This window comes from Drosophila pseudoobscura, chromosome 3, assembly GCF_009870125.1.
Source record: "Drosophila pseudoobscura strain MV-25-SWS-2005 chromosome 3, UCI_Dpse_MV25, whole genome shotgun sequence".
Lineage (NCBI taxonomy): Eukaryota > Metazoa > Arthropoda > Insecta > Diptera > Drosophilidae > Drosophila > Drosophila pseudoobscura.
In genome coordinates, this window is record NC_046680.1 from 11,546,884 (window position 1) to 11,565,530 (window position 18,647).

At 47.3% G+C, this 18,647-nt stretch overlaps 6 protein-coding genes across 7 annotated transcripts; 4 read left to right on the forward strand and 2 right to left on the reverse strand.

The window, feature by feature from the left end:
- The first annotated feature begins 220 nt into the window (after positions 1–220).
- LOC26532043 (uncharacterized) lies at positions 221–891 on the forward strand. The gene is made up of 2 exons (XM_015184346.2): positions 221–788; positions 856–891. The coding sequence occupies exon 1, from the start codon at positions 307–309 to the stop codon at positions 781–783; it is 477 nt and encodes a 158-aa protein (XP_015039832.2). The 5' UTR covers positions 221–306; the 3' UTR covers positions 784–788; positions 856–891.
- Positions 859–2,349, forward strand: Pbp49 (proximal sequence element A Pbp49). The gene has a single exon (XM_001360878.4). The coding sequence runs from the start codon at positions 860–862 to the stop codon at positions 2,036–2,038; it is 1,179 nt and encodes a 392-aa protein (XP_001360915.4). The 5' UTR covers position 859; the 3' UTR covers positions 2,039–2,349.
- Socs44A (Suppressor of Cytokine Signaling at 44A) lies at positions 2,071–4,126 on the reverse strand. Its single transcript, XM_001360879.4, has 2 exons — positions 3,415–4,126; positions 2,071–3,333 (listed from the first exon to the last, which is right to left on the reverse strand). Exons 1-2 carry the CDS (start codon positions 3,987–3,989, stop codon positions 2,862–2,864), a joined length of 1,047 nt encoding a protein of 348 aa, XP_001360916.2. The 5' UTR covers positions 3,990–4,126; the 3' UTR covers positions 2,071–2,861.
- A 69-nt stretch (positions 4,127–4,195) lies between these two features.
- Positions 4,196–6,661, forward strand: coil (coilin). Its single transcript, XM_001360880.4, has 5 exons — positions 4,196–4,531; positions 4,597–4,682; positions 4,737–6,085; positions 6,150–6,347; positions 6,414–6,661. The coding sequence occupies exons 1-5, from the start codon at positions 4,397–4,399 to the stop codon at positions 6,545–6,547; spliced, it is 1,902 nt and encodes a 633-aa protein (XP_001360917.4). The 5' UTR covers positions 4,196–4,396; the 3' UTR covers positions 6,548–6,661.
- On the reverse strand, positions 6,569–8,989 carry Nup50 (nuclear pore complex protein Nup50). The gene is made up of 3 exons (XM_001360881.4): positions 8,686–8,989; positions 7,064–8,622; positions 6,569–6,997 (listed from the first exon to the last, which is right to left on the reverse strand). The coding sequence occupies exons 1-3, from the start codon at positions 8,894–8,896 to the stop codon at positions 6,659–6,661; spliced, it is 2,109 nt and encodes a 702-aa protein (XP_001360918.3). The 5' UTR covers positions 8,897–8,989; the 3' UTR covers positions 6,569–6,658.
- A 643-nt stretch (positions 8,990–9,632) lies between these two features.
- On the forward strand, positions 9,633–18,597 carry Asap (ArfGAP domain of ASAP). Of its 2 annotated transcripts, XM_001360882.4 has the most exons (13): positions 9,633–10,937; positions 13,425–13,497; positions 13,556–13,701; positions 13,791–14,131; positions 14,199–14,647; positions 14,703–15,138; positions 15,207–15,687; positions 15,759–15,878; positions 15,950–16,775; positions 16,834–16,910; positions 17,039–17,095; positions 17,375–17,563; positions 17,632–18,597. In XM_001360882.4, exons 1-13 carry the CDS (start codon positions 10,809–10,811, stop codon positions 17,827–17,829), a joined length of 3,522 nt encoding a protein of 1,173 aa, XP_001360919.2. In that variant the 5' UTR covers positions 9,633–10,808; the 3' UTR covers positions 17,830–18,597. The 2 variants fall into 2 exon arrangements, with proteins under 2 accessions (XP_001360919.2, XP_015039833.1); XM_015184347.2 differs by lacking the exon at positions 17,039–17,095 and having other exon boundaries at positions 9,635–10,937.
- The last annotated feature ends 50 nt before the right edge of the window (positions 18,598–18,647 follow it).

The following is an 18,647-nucleotide window of genomic DNA, read 5'->3' on the forward strand; positions in this document are numbered from 1 at the left end:
ACACTTACAGGTGTCCCTGTTCGAGTTTCATCCCTGTGTAGTTGCCACGTAGCAAATCGTGTAATTAACACAAAAAAACTTATATTGTGTACAATTTCGTCGATCTGAGTAATATTATATTCGCGTATTATAGATACAATCCAATAAAAAAGAGCACAATTGGCCAATATTATAGTAGAAATTTTATCGAATAAAATTATATTTTCACGGCTGAGGGTCCTAGCTCGCTAGAAATAGCGAACCGAATATCCAAATCGGTGAATATCAACCTTCCAATCATGTCATGTGTAATGTTGTTGGAATAATATGCGCAAAATTCAGAATAAAATTATGAATGATTCTGATTCTGAGTACGAGGAAAGCGAGTACTTGGTTTTTGCGGATTTTAAAAACCAATTACCACCTCACCTGCTGAAGCACGAGAATTCTGCCATTAAAATTATAGGAGTTGAAAGCGACAGCCCCTTGGCGGAGGTAAATGGCTGCATTTACAAAGGCACCTACGAGCACTCCTTGGGAACAAATGTGTTTTTCGAAAAAGCCACGGATCGTTCGCCGGCTGACCCGCTTTTCGAGTCATCCTGTCGACAAAAGTACCAGTATCTGGACAAGTCTGACAAAGTCATTTCCTTTGAGCGGGTTTACATAGAGAATTTGCCGCCAGATCCTGAAAAATCAACAGAGGTGCCAGATACCACTACCGAAGAAACAGAAACACCGCCGAAAACGAAGCTGAATATCAACTACAAGGAAGCTATTAACAAGTTCGGAGAGGAGCATTAACAGTGGTATGTCAGATGGAGTCCCCCTTCCGACACACGGATCAACTATAACCTTTTGATTTTCTCATTTTAGCATCATGGAAATTTATCTCGAGACGCTGGAACGACCTATACATTTACGCTCTTTTCTATCCGATTACCAAGAAAAACTGCCCAAGGCAACTGGCGAGACAGAGGAAGTGCCGTTTTTCTTTTCACCTACCTCGCCGGTGTCCGTGGATGTGGAGAAAAGTTGCTCATTAGATCTGATTTCCTCGCCAGACGAAAACTGCATCCATCCCTTTCAGCCCGGCGCTGAAATCGTTCGCTCAAATTTAGTAAAACCAATGACCGACCGGGATGTGCCCAAGCTCTACACAGCCCTTAGCGTGCACAAGGAAAACTCTCGCAAGAATTCCTTTGGACGCACCCAATTCAGTTACAGACTAGTCCCACCGCCATCCGGGAATAATAGTGTTCCCGGGGCCAGGCTACTCGAATCACCCGAACTACTGATTACAGTCCGCTTCTATCGGCCGGCACGTGCCACACACCGAGGACTGAAGCTGGAAAGTCCTGTGTTTGCCGAGGAATTTGTCTGCCTTGGCAGCACATATCTCACGGAGCTGCGTGACAAGATCTTTTGCATCTGCAATGGCAAGCGTTTCGTGGACATAAGTAAGGATCCAGATGCGCCTTTGCCAACTCTTGAAACAAATCCGGGCTACTTCTTCATCTATGATACCTTTTATAACGACAAACGGAATCCGGATAATTGCGATTACTCGGAGACTGTGCTCCAATGGGCCGCGAAGGCGCAGGGCTTGCAGGGCGAACAGTTCAAGGTGGAAAATATGGAAAGCACACGAATCATCGACCTCACTGTGAGACCGGGCGCACCTCTGCACTACCTGCACCATGGAAATTGCGAGCATCTGTTTGTTTTTTCACAAATTGAGGTCTTGCCAACAGCCAACGGCGGCCACCTCCTGGACCACAGCCTCTATCCGTATGTGCGCGCCACTAACAACTATAATCGACGCAGCTGCTATATGTGCGGCCTTCGTGGCTACGAGTTCATTGTCGAGAAGTCACTGCGTCAGCTGCACGATCCCTCATACCTGTGCCGTAGATGTTTCCTCAGCTTCCACTATGTGAACGGCGAGAAGGTGGGCCAATTCAAGGCCTATCGCATATATGATCGCCCCGAGGCCTTGAACGAGGATGGAAAGAACCCAGAGGATGGCGGGGATAGCGTGGACCTAGAATCAACATAAATATACCATCAAATAACTACAAGCGAATGTGATTTTCTTGTATATTTGGTTTCGTTTTTATTTGCGAACTCGGTAGACAGCAATACATTCAATGAGTTATTCGATATATTCTTATAGTTTTTAATAAAATACACACACATTGTAACAAGAGTAATTGGATTTAAATAGATGTCAAGCTTCCTAAATTCTGTTATGTGCAACAATATCTAGATTAGTGAAAAGATTTGTTTGTGTCGACGCTAGGAATCAAAAAAATGCGAATACTTGTACGTACAATACAATATCAGAGTCTGACGTAAGGCTAAGGTTAATACATTCATGTGTAGTGTCTTGAATTTACAAATATTAGGTATCTGTTTGTGTACAGAATAGTACAGATTTGACCAAGACCCATGAAGAACTAATCAATTGAGTGATTTGGCCAATAACATATACACATATATGCAGTATATAGTATATAGCATAGGCATAGGTATGCTCGTATCCTAGATACGGTTGGGCGTGTTACTTATCATTATATCAAATACAGTAAAAGCATACACACCACACTCGGCTTGTGCACGTACAGTACAGTACATATCCGTAAAGAATTCGGTGCGCTTAGTAACTTTGGAGCGAAGAGAAATGCATCAAAAAACATACATATGGCCAACATTGAATCTGCATTTGCTTTTGCTTATGTGTTGCTTTGAATTCATTTCAAGCAACACAATCCCAATAAATATCATTAACTGTCTGTCACCCTCTTTGGTTTACATGTTTGCCTTCGTTTCCCTTCCGTTTTTAAAGCTATAACCAGCAGATGCTCTGCAGCAACCTGTACTTAGCTTTGAAAGACCAACTCGCGCTCTACGGACAAGTATTCCCGCATTTTCACTGGCACTGGCAGGTTGGCCAGCTGTTCGGAACTCATTTGCCGCTGGAGGACACGCCGACACAGGTCCTGCAGCTTTGGCATGTTTTGGTACCGACTTAGGGGGTACTTAAGAATCACCGGCAAGGGCGGCTGCATTTCATTGGGCACCTTGACGAAGCACACAAAGTTATCGTTGGTGCAACGATACAAGATGTCCTCGATCATCTCCACAATAGACGCGTACTTGAGCTCCTCAAAGTTCCAGAACTCATCCTTATACTCAAGACGGTAATGCAGCGTTACATTGACAATACGGAAGCTGAGTGTGAACTGGGACCCGCTTGTCTCCGAGTCGCGAACGAGAAACGATCCGGTCGGCTTGTCGCTGAGTTGGCGCTGTGCATCTCGCCTGGAAATCTCGCCCCAGTACCAAACTTGACTGAAATACAAATGAGGCCAAAAAAAGAGTGCGAGAGATGAGTCATCATCGATGATCGAAATATGATGATGTTGCGCTTACTTGAGCATCTCCGAACAGGCCTTGTACATGACCTCGTTTGGCGTGTCCTGTCGCTTCAGCCACTTCTTCTGGATGAAACGCAAGTAATCGTGGGTGAATGGCAATGTGGGCTCAACGCAAATGGACGGTGTAAGGAACTCATAAGTAGCGTCGGTGGTGCCTCCGTCACAGTCGGAGTCGCCCATGGAGTTCCAGTTTCGCAGGGAGCTTAAGCCCTGCCCCACCTTCTTTCGTAGACGCGAGAACACATTCCGTTTGTCCTTCCGTTTACGCAGAGTTCCCCCATTGCTATGGCTGCTGCTGCTGGCGCTGCCGATGACCATGGATGCATCCCCACCGGAGCAGCCAGATGCATTTGGGACACAGAGCTCGTTGTTATTATTCTGCATCTGGGAAGATGGCTGGGCAACAGCGTCGCTGGAAGAGGGCGGGGCGACCAGGGCAGAGTCGGACTTCTTCCGTCTGGTCAAGGAATGAAACCAACTTCGTTTTTCCTTTGTTGAATCCACAGCAGAGCGCTCCCCCCCATCGGTGCCCTGGTTCTGGTTATTTTGAGTGTCGTCACCGTTGCTCATTTTTGAGTTGGAACAGTATCCTCGTGTCTGTATCACATCATTATACCTAATCGGAGCTATGATTAATGCTACTCCATTCAATTTATTGATAAGATTTGTTTTCGTTGCAAATACAGTACAGAATTGCCTATCTCTATCGGTATGCAGGTCTATCGATATCGTGATTTCGTTTCGTGTTTTATCCCGTCCCGAGTTTTCTATGCAAAATTCGCACAGTAAATTAAAGCTAGTCCCTGTTGACTAAATAAGTTGTTGAATTCCATTGTTGGATTTATTTTTAAAACCAAGTAGAGTGCTGTGAAAATAAATATTTTGCTGGCGAAACCAGGGATGCCTTTCGTACGGAAACGATAAGAAGCAGATTGAAGGGAGCATTTACCATTTCAAAATAAAAAATAAATGAAACAATGGAAGCGTTTACCATGAAGGTGAACCTTACATTCTTTTTTAGCGACGAGCGTCAGAACGCATTGATATTGATCGACAGCACGTGGCAAACTATTGAGGATGTGCAGAAGCACATTCAGGTCCTCTTCAATTTGGTATGCGGAAACAAACATTCCATTCAAAAAGTTTGCTATACTCACATTACAGATGTCTCTTGCAGAAGGATATTCGTTTGCTAACCAATTCAGGATACTTTCTACCGCCCAAGGAGTCTCTGAGGGTGCTCAAAGATGCTTCTGGATTGAAGTAAGTGAACTAATCTCGGTAAATCTCTTCTAAAGGCGATCCGATGCGTTGCAGGGCCTTCTCTTTCCATGAACCACCAGCCACCAGTTTAGAGGAAGGAAGCAAAAAGACAAGCAAGAAGCGCAAGAAATCATTCGATGAAACCGAGAGCTTATGCTGCAGCCCCCCGTGGGATCAGCCAAAACGCTCTAAGCAGAAGAACAAATCGACTTTGCAACCAATATCTCTGAGTGCCGCAGCTGATGATAAGGTGAATCCTTCATGTAACACCAGTGAATCCGACGGGCCACTCTCCAACTCCACTTTGAACCAGCCAAAGCGTTTCAAGCAGAAAAACAAATCGACTTCGCAATCAATAAATCTGAGTGCTGCAGCTGATGATAAGGTGAAGCCTTCATGTAACACCAGTGAAGCCGAGGAGCCACTATCCTCCAACAACACTTTGAACCAGCCAAAGCGTTTCAAACAGAAAAAACAATCGACTTTGCAACCAATTACTCTGAATGCCGCAGCTGATGATAAGGTGAATCCTTCATGTAACACCAGTGAAGCCGAGGAGCCACTATCTAACTCCACTTTGAACCAGCCAAAGCGTTTCAAACAGAAAAAACAATCGACTTTGCAACCAATTCCTCTGAATGCCGCAGCTGATGATAAGGTGAATCCTTCATGTAACACCAGTGAAGACGTGGAGCCACTCTCCAACGCCTCGTTGAATCAGCGAAAACGCTTTAATAAATCGACTTTGCAACCAATTTCCCTGAATGCCGCTGCTGATGATAAGGCTGAAACAAATGAAACCACGATGCCAATGCCCCAATATAACTCCGAATGCGATCAGTCAAGTTCGGATGACGATGATAACAGAAAAGCTGAAGTCATACGACAGGACCCCCCAGTTCACAATTCCTTTATGGCCGAATATCAAATAAGCAGTTCGAGTCTTCAAATTACCTCTACACTTCCCCGCCCATCAGAGTTACAGGAGCCAGACCTAACAGCAAAGGAAAATTCAACATTGTTAGTCCCTGAACCGCGGCCCATTTCGTTTCGTTGCCCGCTAATGGAGCTGGACTCAAACAAAGTGCGCACTTACAACATTTCAATCAAATCGAAACCCGCCCAAGATATCCCTAGAAAATACCAGAAAAAGCAAACAGATTCCAGTGAACACATTAAATTGGCCACTCCCAAGACCGCCAAACATGAATCTACAACTATAGCTGGAGCTGGAGCTACAACAGAAGCTGTGGCACCCTTAGTAGATGTGAAAACGGTTCCCAGACGTGTTTGTGCCGACGCTATAGACTGTGATTCCGAGGACGATGTCATGGTGCTAGATGACACCAGTGTAGATGTGGACTCTGACGTGGAAGTGTCCCCCCAAGATGTCCCAAGTAATGGTGAGAAGTAAACTATGATATTCAATTCAGACTCATCCAAATTAAGGAACAAATATGTTTTTAGATTCTCAGGCAAATGATTCTTCGATGGTCATGTTTAAAAACGCATCTCCGCTAAAGGATTTGCCAAAAAGGGGCGACACAATACTCTTCAAGCTAAGGAAGATCAAGAAATCAATGGGATCGGGGCTAACCGGAGTTATAGCTGCTAGCTGTACCTACATCAATCGTCGCACCAAAGCCGTTTCACTGCAAGTTATATGTAAGAAAAACTATTATCAATTCAATTACCGATCCGATGTCTGTATGTGCTCTCTCTATCTTCCAGCATCTCCTCCCGGCATCAGTCCTGTACTGAAACAGTACTGCAACAGCTTAGACGACTCATGCGAAGATATACCCTGTTTAATGGTCAATATGATCGATCTGATTGAAGCAAAACGTGTCGTACCCAGATCCTAGATAATGCAACGAGCGTTTACATACATTCTGATATTCTATTTTCATAGCTTTGTAAATTATATAAACAATCAAATAACATGCAAATGTACGATTTATTAAAAATGCGGCCCTTCACTTGGTGTACTCCTTGATTTTCGCCAATAGCTCGTCGGCCTCTTCGCCGGTCTTAACGCGCAGTAAAATAGACACCGCTTTGGTATCCTCCGGCATGGGCAGGCTCATAATCATTACATTGTTCTTGCCCATGCGTTGGCAGGGCAGGCCATTGCCGACCATAAGATTGATCAGTACCTGACCAATATTGTTGTCGGCACGAACAATTAACTGGGCCTTCGCCGAGTCCTTCACTGGTTTCAAATGCAACGTGCCCACTCCGCGATCGGCATAATCCTTACCCTTCATTACAAACACCTTGCAGCGCTTTGAGTAGACGGCATCTGTTTCGATGACCTGGAAAGTGTATCAGTGTTTTACATGCTGTCGATGGGGATTATTTCAAGTGATGTATGTATTTACCTGTTTGAACTCAACCTTCGGTGGCTGGTCCTCTTCATCCTGGTCTTCTGTGTTTCCAGCGGACTCTGTAGCTGCTGCAGGCGGCTTTATATTGCCAAAGGAGAAGGGTGTGGCACCTGGGGTGAATGAGAAACCGGCAGAAGGCTTGGCATCACCTCCAGCCGCTGAAGGTGCACCTCCGAATCCCATAAATAGCGAGGAGCTACCGCCAGGTTTGTCATCGGCGACGGCACTCTTAAATCCAAAGCTAAAGCCATTTGTTTTCAGTGGCACGGCGGCTGTTTCGGCCTTGTTGCTGGAATTATCCTTAGCTCCAAAGCTAAAGAAGCCTGGCTTGGCCACATCTTCAGTTTTACTCTCCCCCAAAGGCTTTGGCGAGAAGCTCATCATGCCAGGGGTGGATGTGGAGGTAGGTATTTTCGGAGAAGCTGCAGCTGGAGTGCTGCCAAAGGAGAACAGCGGTGTGGTTGTCGTGGTGGCTGTGCTGCCGCTGGTAATGGTGCAAGTTGGCTTCTTGGCGGAGAAGGGCACCGACGAGCCAGTGACGGGAGTGGCAGGTTTGCCAAAGGAAAACGGAACTTTTCCCAAAGTATCGGTGACTGGCGTTGTTGGGATAGTCGCCATTTCCGGCAGAGTCGATCCTGCTGGAACTGGGGCCTTCACTTGAGAGTTTGCCTTCGTTTTGGCATTCTCCTCGTCCAGCAGTTCCTTTAGGTGCTTGTCATATGTTTGGAATACGGGAGTCAGTATGCAGTAGAGACTCTTGTCCAGGCTTTCGTTTAGAAACTTCAGCAGATCACGGTTCAAATCGGCCACATTATCTCGGTATTCGGAGCTCCGTACTGTGTTGCCGGCTGTCTTGCTGGGCGATGGTTTACTACTTGGCTTGGAAGTTTCTGCATTGCTCTCTTTTTTGGCCGCCAAACTCTTTCCGAAAATTGAGGTGTTTAGAGTAGTACCATCTGTGGTACTTGTGCAAACCTTTTCTGCCGATTTTCTAGCTCCAAAGGTGATAGAAGGTATGTTGACGTCTTTTTTAGCAGGAGACACGTTGCCGAAAATTGAAGCGGAAGGAGTGGTGCTTGCTGTTGCTGCTATGGTTTCTCCAAGGGACGACGAAGGTATGGCGTTATCTTTTTTAGCAGCTGACGCATTGCCGAAAATAGAAGTTGGTGCAGTTGTTGATTGCTTTACTGGCATTGTTGCACTCCCGAAGGAGAACGAAGGAACGGCGGCATCTTTTTTAACCGCTGGTACGTTGCCAAAAACTGGCGTAGTAGTGCTGCTGGCCGCCGACGGTTCGGGATCCTTTTTAGCCGCATACACGTTGCCGAATATTGAAGAGGATCGAGCTGTACCATCGCTGGTGCTGGCCGTTGAGCTGATGCTGCTGCCAAGGGTCGCTGTCTCGCCATCTTGCTTTTTATTGGTGTTGCTGGAACTAGTTAAAAACGAAAATGTGGTCTTTGGCGCATCGCCACTAGTAGAAGCCGGCGTCGGGTTTGATAGGTATGCAAACGGCGAGCCTGTAGCCGATGCGTTGGCCGGCCTACCAAAACCTGAACACCATTAAATACAACATTAGAGTTAATCAAATAATGCTTCTTTGCTGTTGCACTTGCCTGAAAATCCACTGAAAATGCTTTTCGATGCGGCTGCAGTGTCCCCGCCATCTGTGGATGCACCGGCAACAGAGCGGCGCGCCTTCTTGATGACGCGTGTCTTCAACTCCTCCTGTGTTGCCGTCTTGAAGGTGCCACGGTCCTCGGGCTCTTCCTCCTGGTCCCAGTTATCATGGTTAAGATTTGACGTCGCTTGCCGTTTCCCAGCCATTTGATTGAAATTTTTTTTTCCTAGTTCTGGCCGCACGATTAGAGCTGGAGAAACATCGATGTCAACATCGATGTCTGCGTGTAGACTGCAGAAAAAACATCGATGTTTTTAGATTACACTAGAATTACACCAGAAACAGTTTATCGGCTATTATCACTAACCATGCTGTATGGTTAGTGCTATTATTAATATTATAATGATAATATATTATTAATATGTTTGATCTAATGATCAAATTAGTGTAAAGTATTTATTTTTTTCCTTTTCCCTCACAAATAATTATTACGCCACTATTAATAAGTGGTGATGGTTGATAAAATGGGCGAAACAGGGATAAAAAATTAGGAAATAAAATATTAGACATATTATGGCTTGAGTCGATAGTTTTTTACGATAGCTATATGATTACTTCTCTCTAATTCGGGTTTGTGGAAGCAGTGTGAACGATATATCATGCGAGAGAAAAAGTGTGAACTTGTCCGGGAAATGAATAAAAAAAATGTGTGAGGAAACCAAACACGAAACGCGAAGCATTAATCCTTTTAATAATTAATATTAATTATTTATGCTATGGTGACCAATGTGTACACACTTGCATAATGTATAATAGCCTTATGACATTAGACTTTGTTAACTGACACTAATTGTACGACCTCGCGACGGTCACACTACTGCTCTCTCCGAAACGATAGAATGAGTCGAAATTTTGAATGGGCTATAAAAAAGGGTATGGACTACAGGCAAAAACAGACGAGACAAATTGCAAGCTTCGTACAAACCTCACCTCGCGGGTGTCGAGAAAAACTGCCTTTTGACTTCAAGGTGTGTTAAGCAAAAGGTGTGGATTTTACCGTGCATTCGTTGCATTTTCTGGGTCGTTTTGCTGTTGTCCATACCCTCTTTATCCTCCCATTAGTAGCAAATAACCAGAACGCGTAAAAAATTGAGCAAACACAAAAAACAAACACAAATCTAAGAAACGGAAGAAAACAAGAGAATTAATCTGAAAAGTACAACCCAAACCGAAAGCCTAAGATAATCCATAATCCCCAAAGTGTAGCAACCAATAACCAGTGAAAATGCAGACGCCAGCAGCACAATAAAACAACAATTAATTTATTAAGCACTGGCGAACCATTAATTATGCCCCAGTGCCAGTGTCCAGTGTCATCGTTTGTGTGGAAGTGCTAGATGCTAGATCCAAAATGTGGCACACACTAAACTGCTGTGAAAATGCACTGCGCATTTCTCTATTCCAACGCTAATTGCGCTGCCGCTGCCCATAGTACCAAAAAAATCGAATCGCGGGGAAGAGAGTGCTAGGATGATGAGAAGACCAGTGCGTAAATATGTGATATGTGTGTGTGTGCGTGACTAGCAGTGCAAGGCAAGGGAAAGTATAACTCCAATAATAATACTAGTAATCCAAAGGCAGAGCGGTGACCAAATACAAATAACTCCACGAAAATAGAACACCACATTCGCGCACCTACACACACACACTCTCAAACTCACGTACACCACACACCGCACACTCGCATACAAACGCAGTCGTCGCTCATCGAAGAAGGCGTTATCCTGATTCTTGTTGCTTGCTGCTGCTGCTGCCTGCCCCTTGTGCCATTCGTTTTGATCCTTTCTTTGTCGCTTCTCGCCACAAGGCCAGCAGCAGCACGGCAGCTGTGCCTGTTCCTGTGCCGTGTGTTCGCGCCGTGCCGTGCCCCGAAGTTTCTATTCGTTGCTTCCCTCCCTCCATCGACATCGCCATCGCGCTCGTACTCGCACTCGTATCGCACTCGTACTCGCTCCGTGTGCATGTCCTTGGACGTAGTAAACTGTTGTTGTTGTTGATTGTCCGTTCGTCGCCGAGAGTGAGTGCCCCTGCAGCAGGAAGCCAGTCCAGTCGAACAAGATGCCGCCAGCCCTGATAGCCATCTCCGAGTTTGTGGAGGAGACGCGCTCTGACTATAGCTCTCCCACCACCTCTACCTTCGCCTCGCGAATGCCGGACTGCCGCCAGACGATTGGCATTCTGGAAGAGGTAAGCAATGATGACAGAAATTATTATAAATAAATCGACGTTTTCCCTGGAAAAGTGATTGTGTGATGCGGTGCAGTACCCAAAGAAGGGGCGTCGGCGTCTCTCTCCCCCCACAATACGATTAGAAGCAACAAAAGAGATTTCTATAAATTGGCTTGGAGCCAATTTTGCTCTCTCTCGTTCTCTCTATCACACGCGCGTGCTCTCTCTCTCCCTCTCTCTCTCTCTGCAGCAAGGTGGTTTTTTCCTTTAACGCGGGTCGCGGGACCCACTAAATGCATTCTTAATTAAAGCAGCACAGCTGGCTGCTGAGGACTGGAGAGTGCGGGAAGGGGAGGTGTCTCTGCCACACGAGTGTGCTGCAATTTCTATTTTTAGTCACCCCGCAGCAGCTGCTGATGCGCCCTCTCCCGCTCTCCCACCCCACCGCATTGATAAGCCCAAGTACAACAAATACAAGGCAAAGTGGTGTTGCGGGGCCGGAAAAGGCGTGTGATAAGAACAAAATACCAGAGAAGCAACCGCATTGATTAGTCAAGGCTTAGTCCGGGGGAATGGGAATGGGAATGGCTGCCCTGGGCGGGTGGAAAAGCGCTCACTTATCATCACCCACAGAAAGTGGCCAAGTGGCTGTTGCTCAAGTGGAAAATTCATCCCATTTGTCATTTAAACAGCGACTGGCCATGGAAATTATGCAATATCTGCTGTTAAATGTGCCACAGCTCCCCCGACACACACTCTGAGAGAGTGTGCCTATGCCTATGCTCTATCCACATCCCATATTCCCGTACAGGTCCCGTGCAGCAGCCGCTTCGCTCCACACATTTGATAATTGGTGCCAAGAGAGCTGCTGGTCACGTCACGTCACGTCACGCCTTCTCGGGGCCGGCCTCCACATCAAACATTTAATATTTAATTTCGCTGATGGATTTTTAGTGGTCCCAGGCCCAGGCCCAGTCGCAGGCGCCCAGCCCAGTGACCCCCATTCCGGCAGACGGTCGGGCGGTTTGCTTTATTTCCATCTCATTTGAGTTTTTTCAGTTTTTGTCTCTTTTTATTGCGTGCTCTGTACCGTTCCCCGTTACCGATTCCCGTGTCTGTTAATCTGTCTAAAATTAAATGAAATATTAGCCTTAGAAAATATTTAGAGAGAAAACTCTTAGTTTCCCTCTGGTCCAAGATGAATTTCAACTCCAACTTTTGGCCACTCCACCCACTGAATCATTGGCCAAGTGTTAGTCATCCTCAGGCGTCGCCTGGGAGACGGTAGGACCCATATATATATCCCATACAAATTTACATATTTGTGGTGTTCTATAAACCATGTTGCGGTTTCAGCAGCCATCTTCTCGGGCTTCAGCGTTTGATACAGTATAAATTAGCGCCTTTTGTTATCAAAACAGCAAACCCGTCAACCGACCCGTCCCGACCGACCAGCAGATCCCAGAGAAACGAGTTCCAACTCGAGACTTGGCTTTGATTTTGATTTGAGCTAGTTATTGGTATTGTTCTTCGCCTATCCGTATGCGGTGGAACGTGTGTTTATGCATTCGAATGGTTTCTGTGAGCGTCCCAGGAAATTCTATGAACCATTCTACTTTGAACTTCTCCCGGCACAATAGAATTCTGCATAATGCTCGAGAAAATCTCAAAAACAATGTACATGCCGTGTGCAGGGCGCTGATAAGGATTTGCAAAACCCCAGCCACAGGAGGAAGCGAAGGTGGATGGCATTGGCTCTTTTTTTTTTGTTGATATTACCAGCTTATAACTACAAAAAAAAACATTTAATCTAATCTCCGCTGGTAATGGCCGTCGGAATTTATTGGCATCAAATGGTTGTTCGAGTTCATAATTCATGAGAGAGCCCCCATCCAGCCATCAGCAATCAGAAAAGGCATTCATGTGGATCCATCGGCAGCGGGGTGGCTCTCTTCTGATATTTAATTCAATATTCTTCAAAAACAATTGAATTGATGCCAATTGGGGAAAAGTCAATGGGTCAAGGGGGAGAGGAGAGAGAGGATAATTCGAGTAATTGTAGAGATTGTAACTCCGAAAAGGAGCCCTAAAGAGAAGGAGCCCTGAAGGGAGAGTGCACCGCCGTTGGAATGGTTTTAATTGATTTATGCCGCGATGCATCAGATGGTGGGGTGCTGCATTTGAAATGGGAACTGGGCTTGGGACTGGGGTTCTGGTGATTATTAATTTTATTAAACGAAATGACCTTGTGGACACATTTTCCATACAACGTGGGGCGGCAGTGGATGGAATACCAAATTCTGCTATTAAATGCATTTGGTGTGCCATAGAATTGTGCCTATGGAATCCGTTTCCATGCATGGAAGGGGCACATCTGATTGTCTTCCGTTTTCAGCTGGCATGCTGCTGAGGAAATCGCCCCTGCCCCTGCCACTGCCCCTACGCCTACCGCTACCCCTCCCCATAACTATAAAAACTGAAACGATATTTACCCACTCTTTGCAGCGCCTGGAGTTCGACCGGGAAGGCCTCACGAAGCTGAAGAAGGCGGTCAAGGCCATACACAACTCGGGGAACAGTAAGTACACGATATGGAGTGCTGCCCCAGATACTGATATCTTTCTGTCTTATTGCAGCCCATGTGGACAATGAGATGTTCATGGTGCGAGCTCTGGAGCGACTGGGCGGCAAGGTGATCGATCAGGACGAGCCCGACATTGGGGCGGCGTTCCTCAAGTTCAGCGTCGTCACCAAGGAGCTGAGTGCACTGTTGAAGACCCTGGTACATATACATATATGTCGCCTGCATATCCCAAGTGCAGTCCAGCCTTATCCGAGTCTTTATCCATGCCCTTCCTCATGCCTTTGCAGATGCAGAACATCAACAACATTGTGATGTTTCCGGTGGACTCGATGCTGAAGAGCGAACTGAGGGGCGTCAAGGGGGACATGAAGCGGCCGTTCGATAAGGCGGCCAAAGACTACGAGGCGAAATTCATCAAGATCGAGAAGGAGAAGAAGGCCCAGGCCAAGGAGGCGGGCATGGTGCGCACGGAGATCGATGCCGCTGTGGTGTCCGAGGAAATGGAGAAGGAGCGGAGGCTCTACCAGCTGCAGACGTGCGAGTATCTGCTCAAGTACAAGGATATTAAAACAAAAACAGGAATCGAGCTGCTGCAGCACCTAGTCGAGTACTATCACGCCCTGAACAAGTGAGTGGCAGAGCCATCTAGAGCCTGAACTGAAACCTAAGGCTAACCAACTCCTTCTTCATTGCAGCTACTTTAAAGATGGGCTCCAGACCATCGAGCACTTTGGCACATACATCGGCGATCTGAGCGAGAAGCTGCACGTGATCAAGCAGAAGCAGGACGAGGATCGGCGCAGTTTGCTCGATCTGCGAACGATGCTGCGCAGCACCCCAGACTTTGAGCGGGTGGACAATGTGCCGTCGTCGGATAGCCAGAGCCGGAGCGGGGGGGCGGGCTACTCTCTGCACCAGCTGCAGGGCGACAAGCATCACGGGGTCACGCGACAAGGGCATCTGCTCAAGAAGAGCGAGGGCAAGGTGCGTCGCGTGTGGCAGAAGAGGCGCTGCCGGGTGACCAGCGATGGTTTCCTGGACATCTTCCATGCGGACGAGTCCAAGCCGCCGACCCAAGTCAATCTGCTCACCTGCCAGATCAAGCCGGTTCCGGACGATAAGCGTGGCTTCGATTTGATAAGCTGTAAGTGGAAGATATCAATGAATCCAGCATACCTATAATTATATTCCATTCGCAGACAATCGCCCGTACCACTTTCAGGCCGAGGACGAGGCCGATCAGAAGGCCTGGATGGCCGTGCTGGTCAACTGCAAGGAGAAGGCCCTCACCAAGGCCTTCCAGCACGCGAATCCCCAGATGAGCCCCAGCCTGGTGGAGCTGCAGAAGACTGTGATCCGCTACGTGCAGCTGCTACCCGGCAACGACCGCTGCTGCGACTGCGGCTCCCGCAACGATGTCACCTGGATCAGCCTGAATTTTGGCATCCTGGTGTGCATCCAGTGCTCGGGAGTGCATCGTGATCTGGGCGTCCATCACTCGCGCATCCAGAGTCTAACGCTCGACAATCTGACCACGGCCAATCTGCTGATCGCACGGGCCATGGGCAACAGTACGCTGAACGACATCATGGAGGCAAAGTTGGGCCGCGGGAAGCTACAGCACGAGAGCAGCATGTACGTATCCCGCCATTCCAGGGAGATCTTCATCAAGCTGTAACCATCTTTCTATTTTCTATCCTCAGGGAGGAACGCTACGACTTCATTCGGGCCAAGTACGTGGCCAAGCGCTATGTGATGCGCACCTGCTCGGACGACAACGATTTGCGGTGCGATCTAGAGCAGGCCATCGTGAATGCGGACATGAGCCAACTGCTGCAGGTGTGGGCAGAGGGCGCGGATCTCACCTGCTGCCTGCCCAGCTCGGATGCGGGGGAGACAGCTCTGCATCTGGCCGTTCTGCGGGAGATGGGCTCCACGCTGCACATTGTCGACTTTCTCATACAGAACATGCCGCCGAAGGGCCTAAACAAGGCCACCAATCCAGCCGGACTGCTGGATCTGACCGGAAAGAATACGGCTCTGCACCTGTGCGCTCTCCACGATCGCAGGGAGTGTATGAAGCTGCTGCTTCGCTCGGGAGCAGACTACGAGCTGAAGAACTCGCAAAACAAAACAGCGCTGGATATAGCCAAAGAGATGGGACACAATGGCTGCAGAGAACTGGTGAGGAAGATGCAAAAATACTCGCTTGATATTGATCGGGCCTATAATCATATTGTATTTGTATCCTTTAGATTGAATGTGCCATAAAGCGGGAGAAGAGCGCCTTTGATCACATAAACACCGATTGGAATCTGCCCAACGAGGATGGCTCCACAGATTTCAGTGACGACGAAACAGTCATCGATGAACGCGTATGTTTTGCGATTCTACTTTGCGAATTGGGGAATTCCTTCTTATGCGTTTCCATTTCATTGATTTACAGAAATCTCGTTCACGTCCCCCCAGTTTTGCTGGCGGGGATTCGCCAGTGCTGCGCTCACGCTCCTCCACTTGCGACTCCATACAGTCCAGTTCTAGTCCAATCGCCAACTGTCCCAGCCGCCAGTTTACGCTGCCCTCGGGCCTGCCCAGCTACACGCATTCGGCGGGAACGTCGCCAAAGTCGCACATCAGTGTGGGCCAGTATCTGGGTAGCAATGTGGGCGGTGGTGCCGGCGGCAACGGGGGCGGTGGCTCTAGTCCAAGCTCAGTTTCCAGTCAGAGTGTAAGGGCGGCGAGGAACAGTCTGAATATGCAGCAGAGTGAGCTGGGTCATGTGACGGGCGGCGCCCGCAAGTCCACATCTACGGCGAACATGAACTCTCTGAAGAAGCGCACAGCTCCGGCTCCACCGCCTGGCACGCTGGGCAGCGCCTCCTCCAGCTCCTCCTTCTATGGCACACTACCGCATCCGCCCAGGCACTCGCAAAACTTTGATGCCAACGACATACGGGCCATCAATCATAAGAACCAATCCCTGGATGTGGCCTATGGCACGCTGCCCCACCTGCGCAGCGTCGAGAGCAGTCCCCGGGGCGGCTATGGCGGTATCCCTGGCGGATCGGGAAATGGCAGCAGTAGCAGCCTAATGCCTGCCATGACAACATTTGGCCACAAGCGCTCGCCCAGCGGGGAGTCGCTGAATCGTAATATACATCTGGCTGGAGCCAAGCTTGTCCTTCCACCCACTGGGGAGCTGCCGACACTCAAGCATGTGGACAAGTCGGCGTTGATGCGCCCAAAGATACCGCCACCAGGACCGCCGTCAGGTGAGGCTCAGCCCCACGATGTGTTCTGTACAGTCTTTTACCCACTTTTATTCCACAGAGCGTGAGATTTCCAATGGACAGTCGAATGAGAGCATCAGTTCCATAGACGAGGGTCCGATAGCACCGCCGCGAAAGGTGAGTTGTGCTCCCAAGGGGCGCTCCCATTGTCTGAGCAGCAGGTCCTGTTCTGTAGTTCCTGTAGTAATATAATATGAACCTCTCAATGTATCTGTATCTATTTGCATTTGGTAAACAATTTTTAGCGCAAGCAACACAGTGAGATTTTGAGATTGAGATTGTCCCAGTCCAGTGAGGAGACGGTAAATGGCAAACTCTTTTGCTCATTTGCATTTTCATTCTATGACAAGCGAAATACCTAACTAAAAACATTCTTGTTGTCGTTGTGGTTGCTGTTGCTGTGTTCGTTCCCCTACTAAAATGTCCAGTTTATTTTGCATCCTTCAAAGCAATAACCCCTGCGCCCACACAATTCAAATCCGTTTCTTTTGATGTTACAATATTGCTGCACTAATATTTTGCGCCTGAGAGACTTTGATGTTAACTAATCCTGTTGCTGTCCTGTTGTGTCCTTTTTGCAGCTGATAAATCAATCGGCCAACTTTACCGAGTACGAGTCCTGGCACACGGACATGGACAGCTCTGGCGGTGGCTTGGATCATTCGGCCGAATCGAATGTCTCATCCAGCGACAACGATCGTCTCAACTCGTCGCCCGACAATCCATCCAAAGGCGCTCCAGGACCAGGCCCAAGCGGAAAATTCCACAATGTAAGGAGGGGCGGGGGGCATCGGTATTGAGATTGTGCACGGGCTAATCTTTTTCCACTGATCCACAGAATGGGCAGAGACGGTGCAGGGCGCTCTACGACTGCGTGGCGGACAACGATGATGAGCTTGAGTTCAAGGAGGGCGAGATACTGATTGTGTTGAATGAGCGCACTGACGATGACAACTGGATGGAGGGCATCATCGAGGGACAGCCGGCGCGACGTGGCATGTTTCCCGTCAGTTTCGTCCATATGCTGCCTGACTAAACGGGCATGGAACAGGGATAATGTAAGGATGTTTATTGTATGTCGTATGTCGTATGTTTCTGTGGCTTTTTGTGCGACTGTGGGCTGTGCGTGCGTGTACATATGAGTGTGTGTGCGTCATTTTAAGCAAGACAAGATTTTATTTATTACAACCGTTTATGTCACAAACCGTGCGACTATTTATTGGATCCGTAGGCACAAGGAATATACATATGCATATACATTCATATAATATAGTATAAATATCTAAAGTGAGCAAGTAATTGTTGGATATGCTGCCATCTCATGTACATTTCATTTTCAATCAGAACAAGGAGCTAGATGCCCTATTAATTGCTTTTATAACCGAATATGTCCTGCAAACTGCTGTATTTTGAACCATAAATGTATTTACTAACCTTAGCATTACACGCTGTGCGCAAAAGTTACTCGGAATCTATTGATATATGTATGTATGTATGTATGCTTATACTAGATGCTGCCATAAACAGATACTAAACGATATCCACAAGAAGACCCGACCTGGTCTGGCTTCTTGGCCTCTTACATGTACGTACATACCTACACAGGTATTTGTAATAAATACTGTTGTTGATGAATTGACGAGAAAGTTTATAAAACAACGTTGAAATGAAAGAAACATTTACTTAAACTAACCCCCATTTCGAGCGTAAATACATATGAGAACTCTATAGCTCTGCAAAAAAGGAATAAATACATACATAAAAATATGTACCCCCTTTGTACCTAGAAATTGTTACCAATTAAGAAAGACTACAAAATATCTAAACGTAGTATATGAATATTACGCGCAGTAT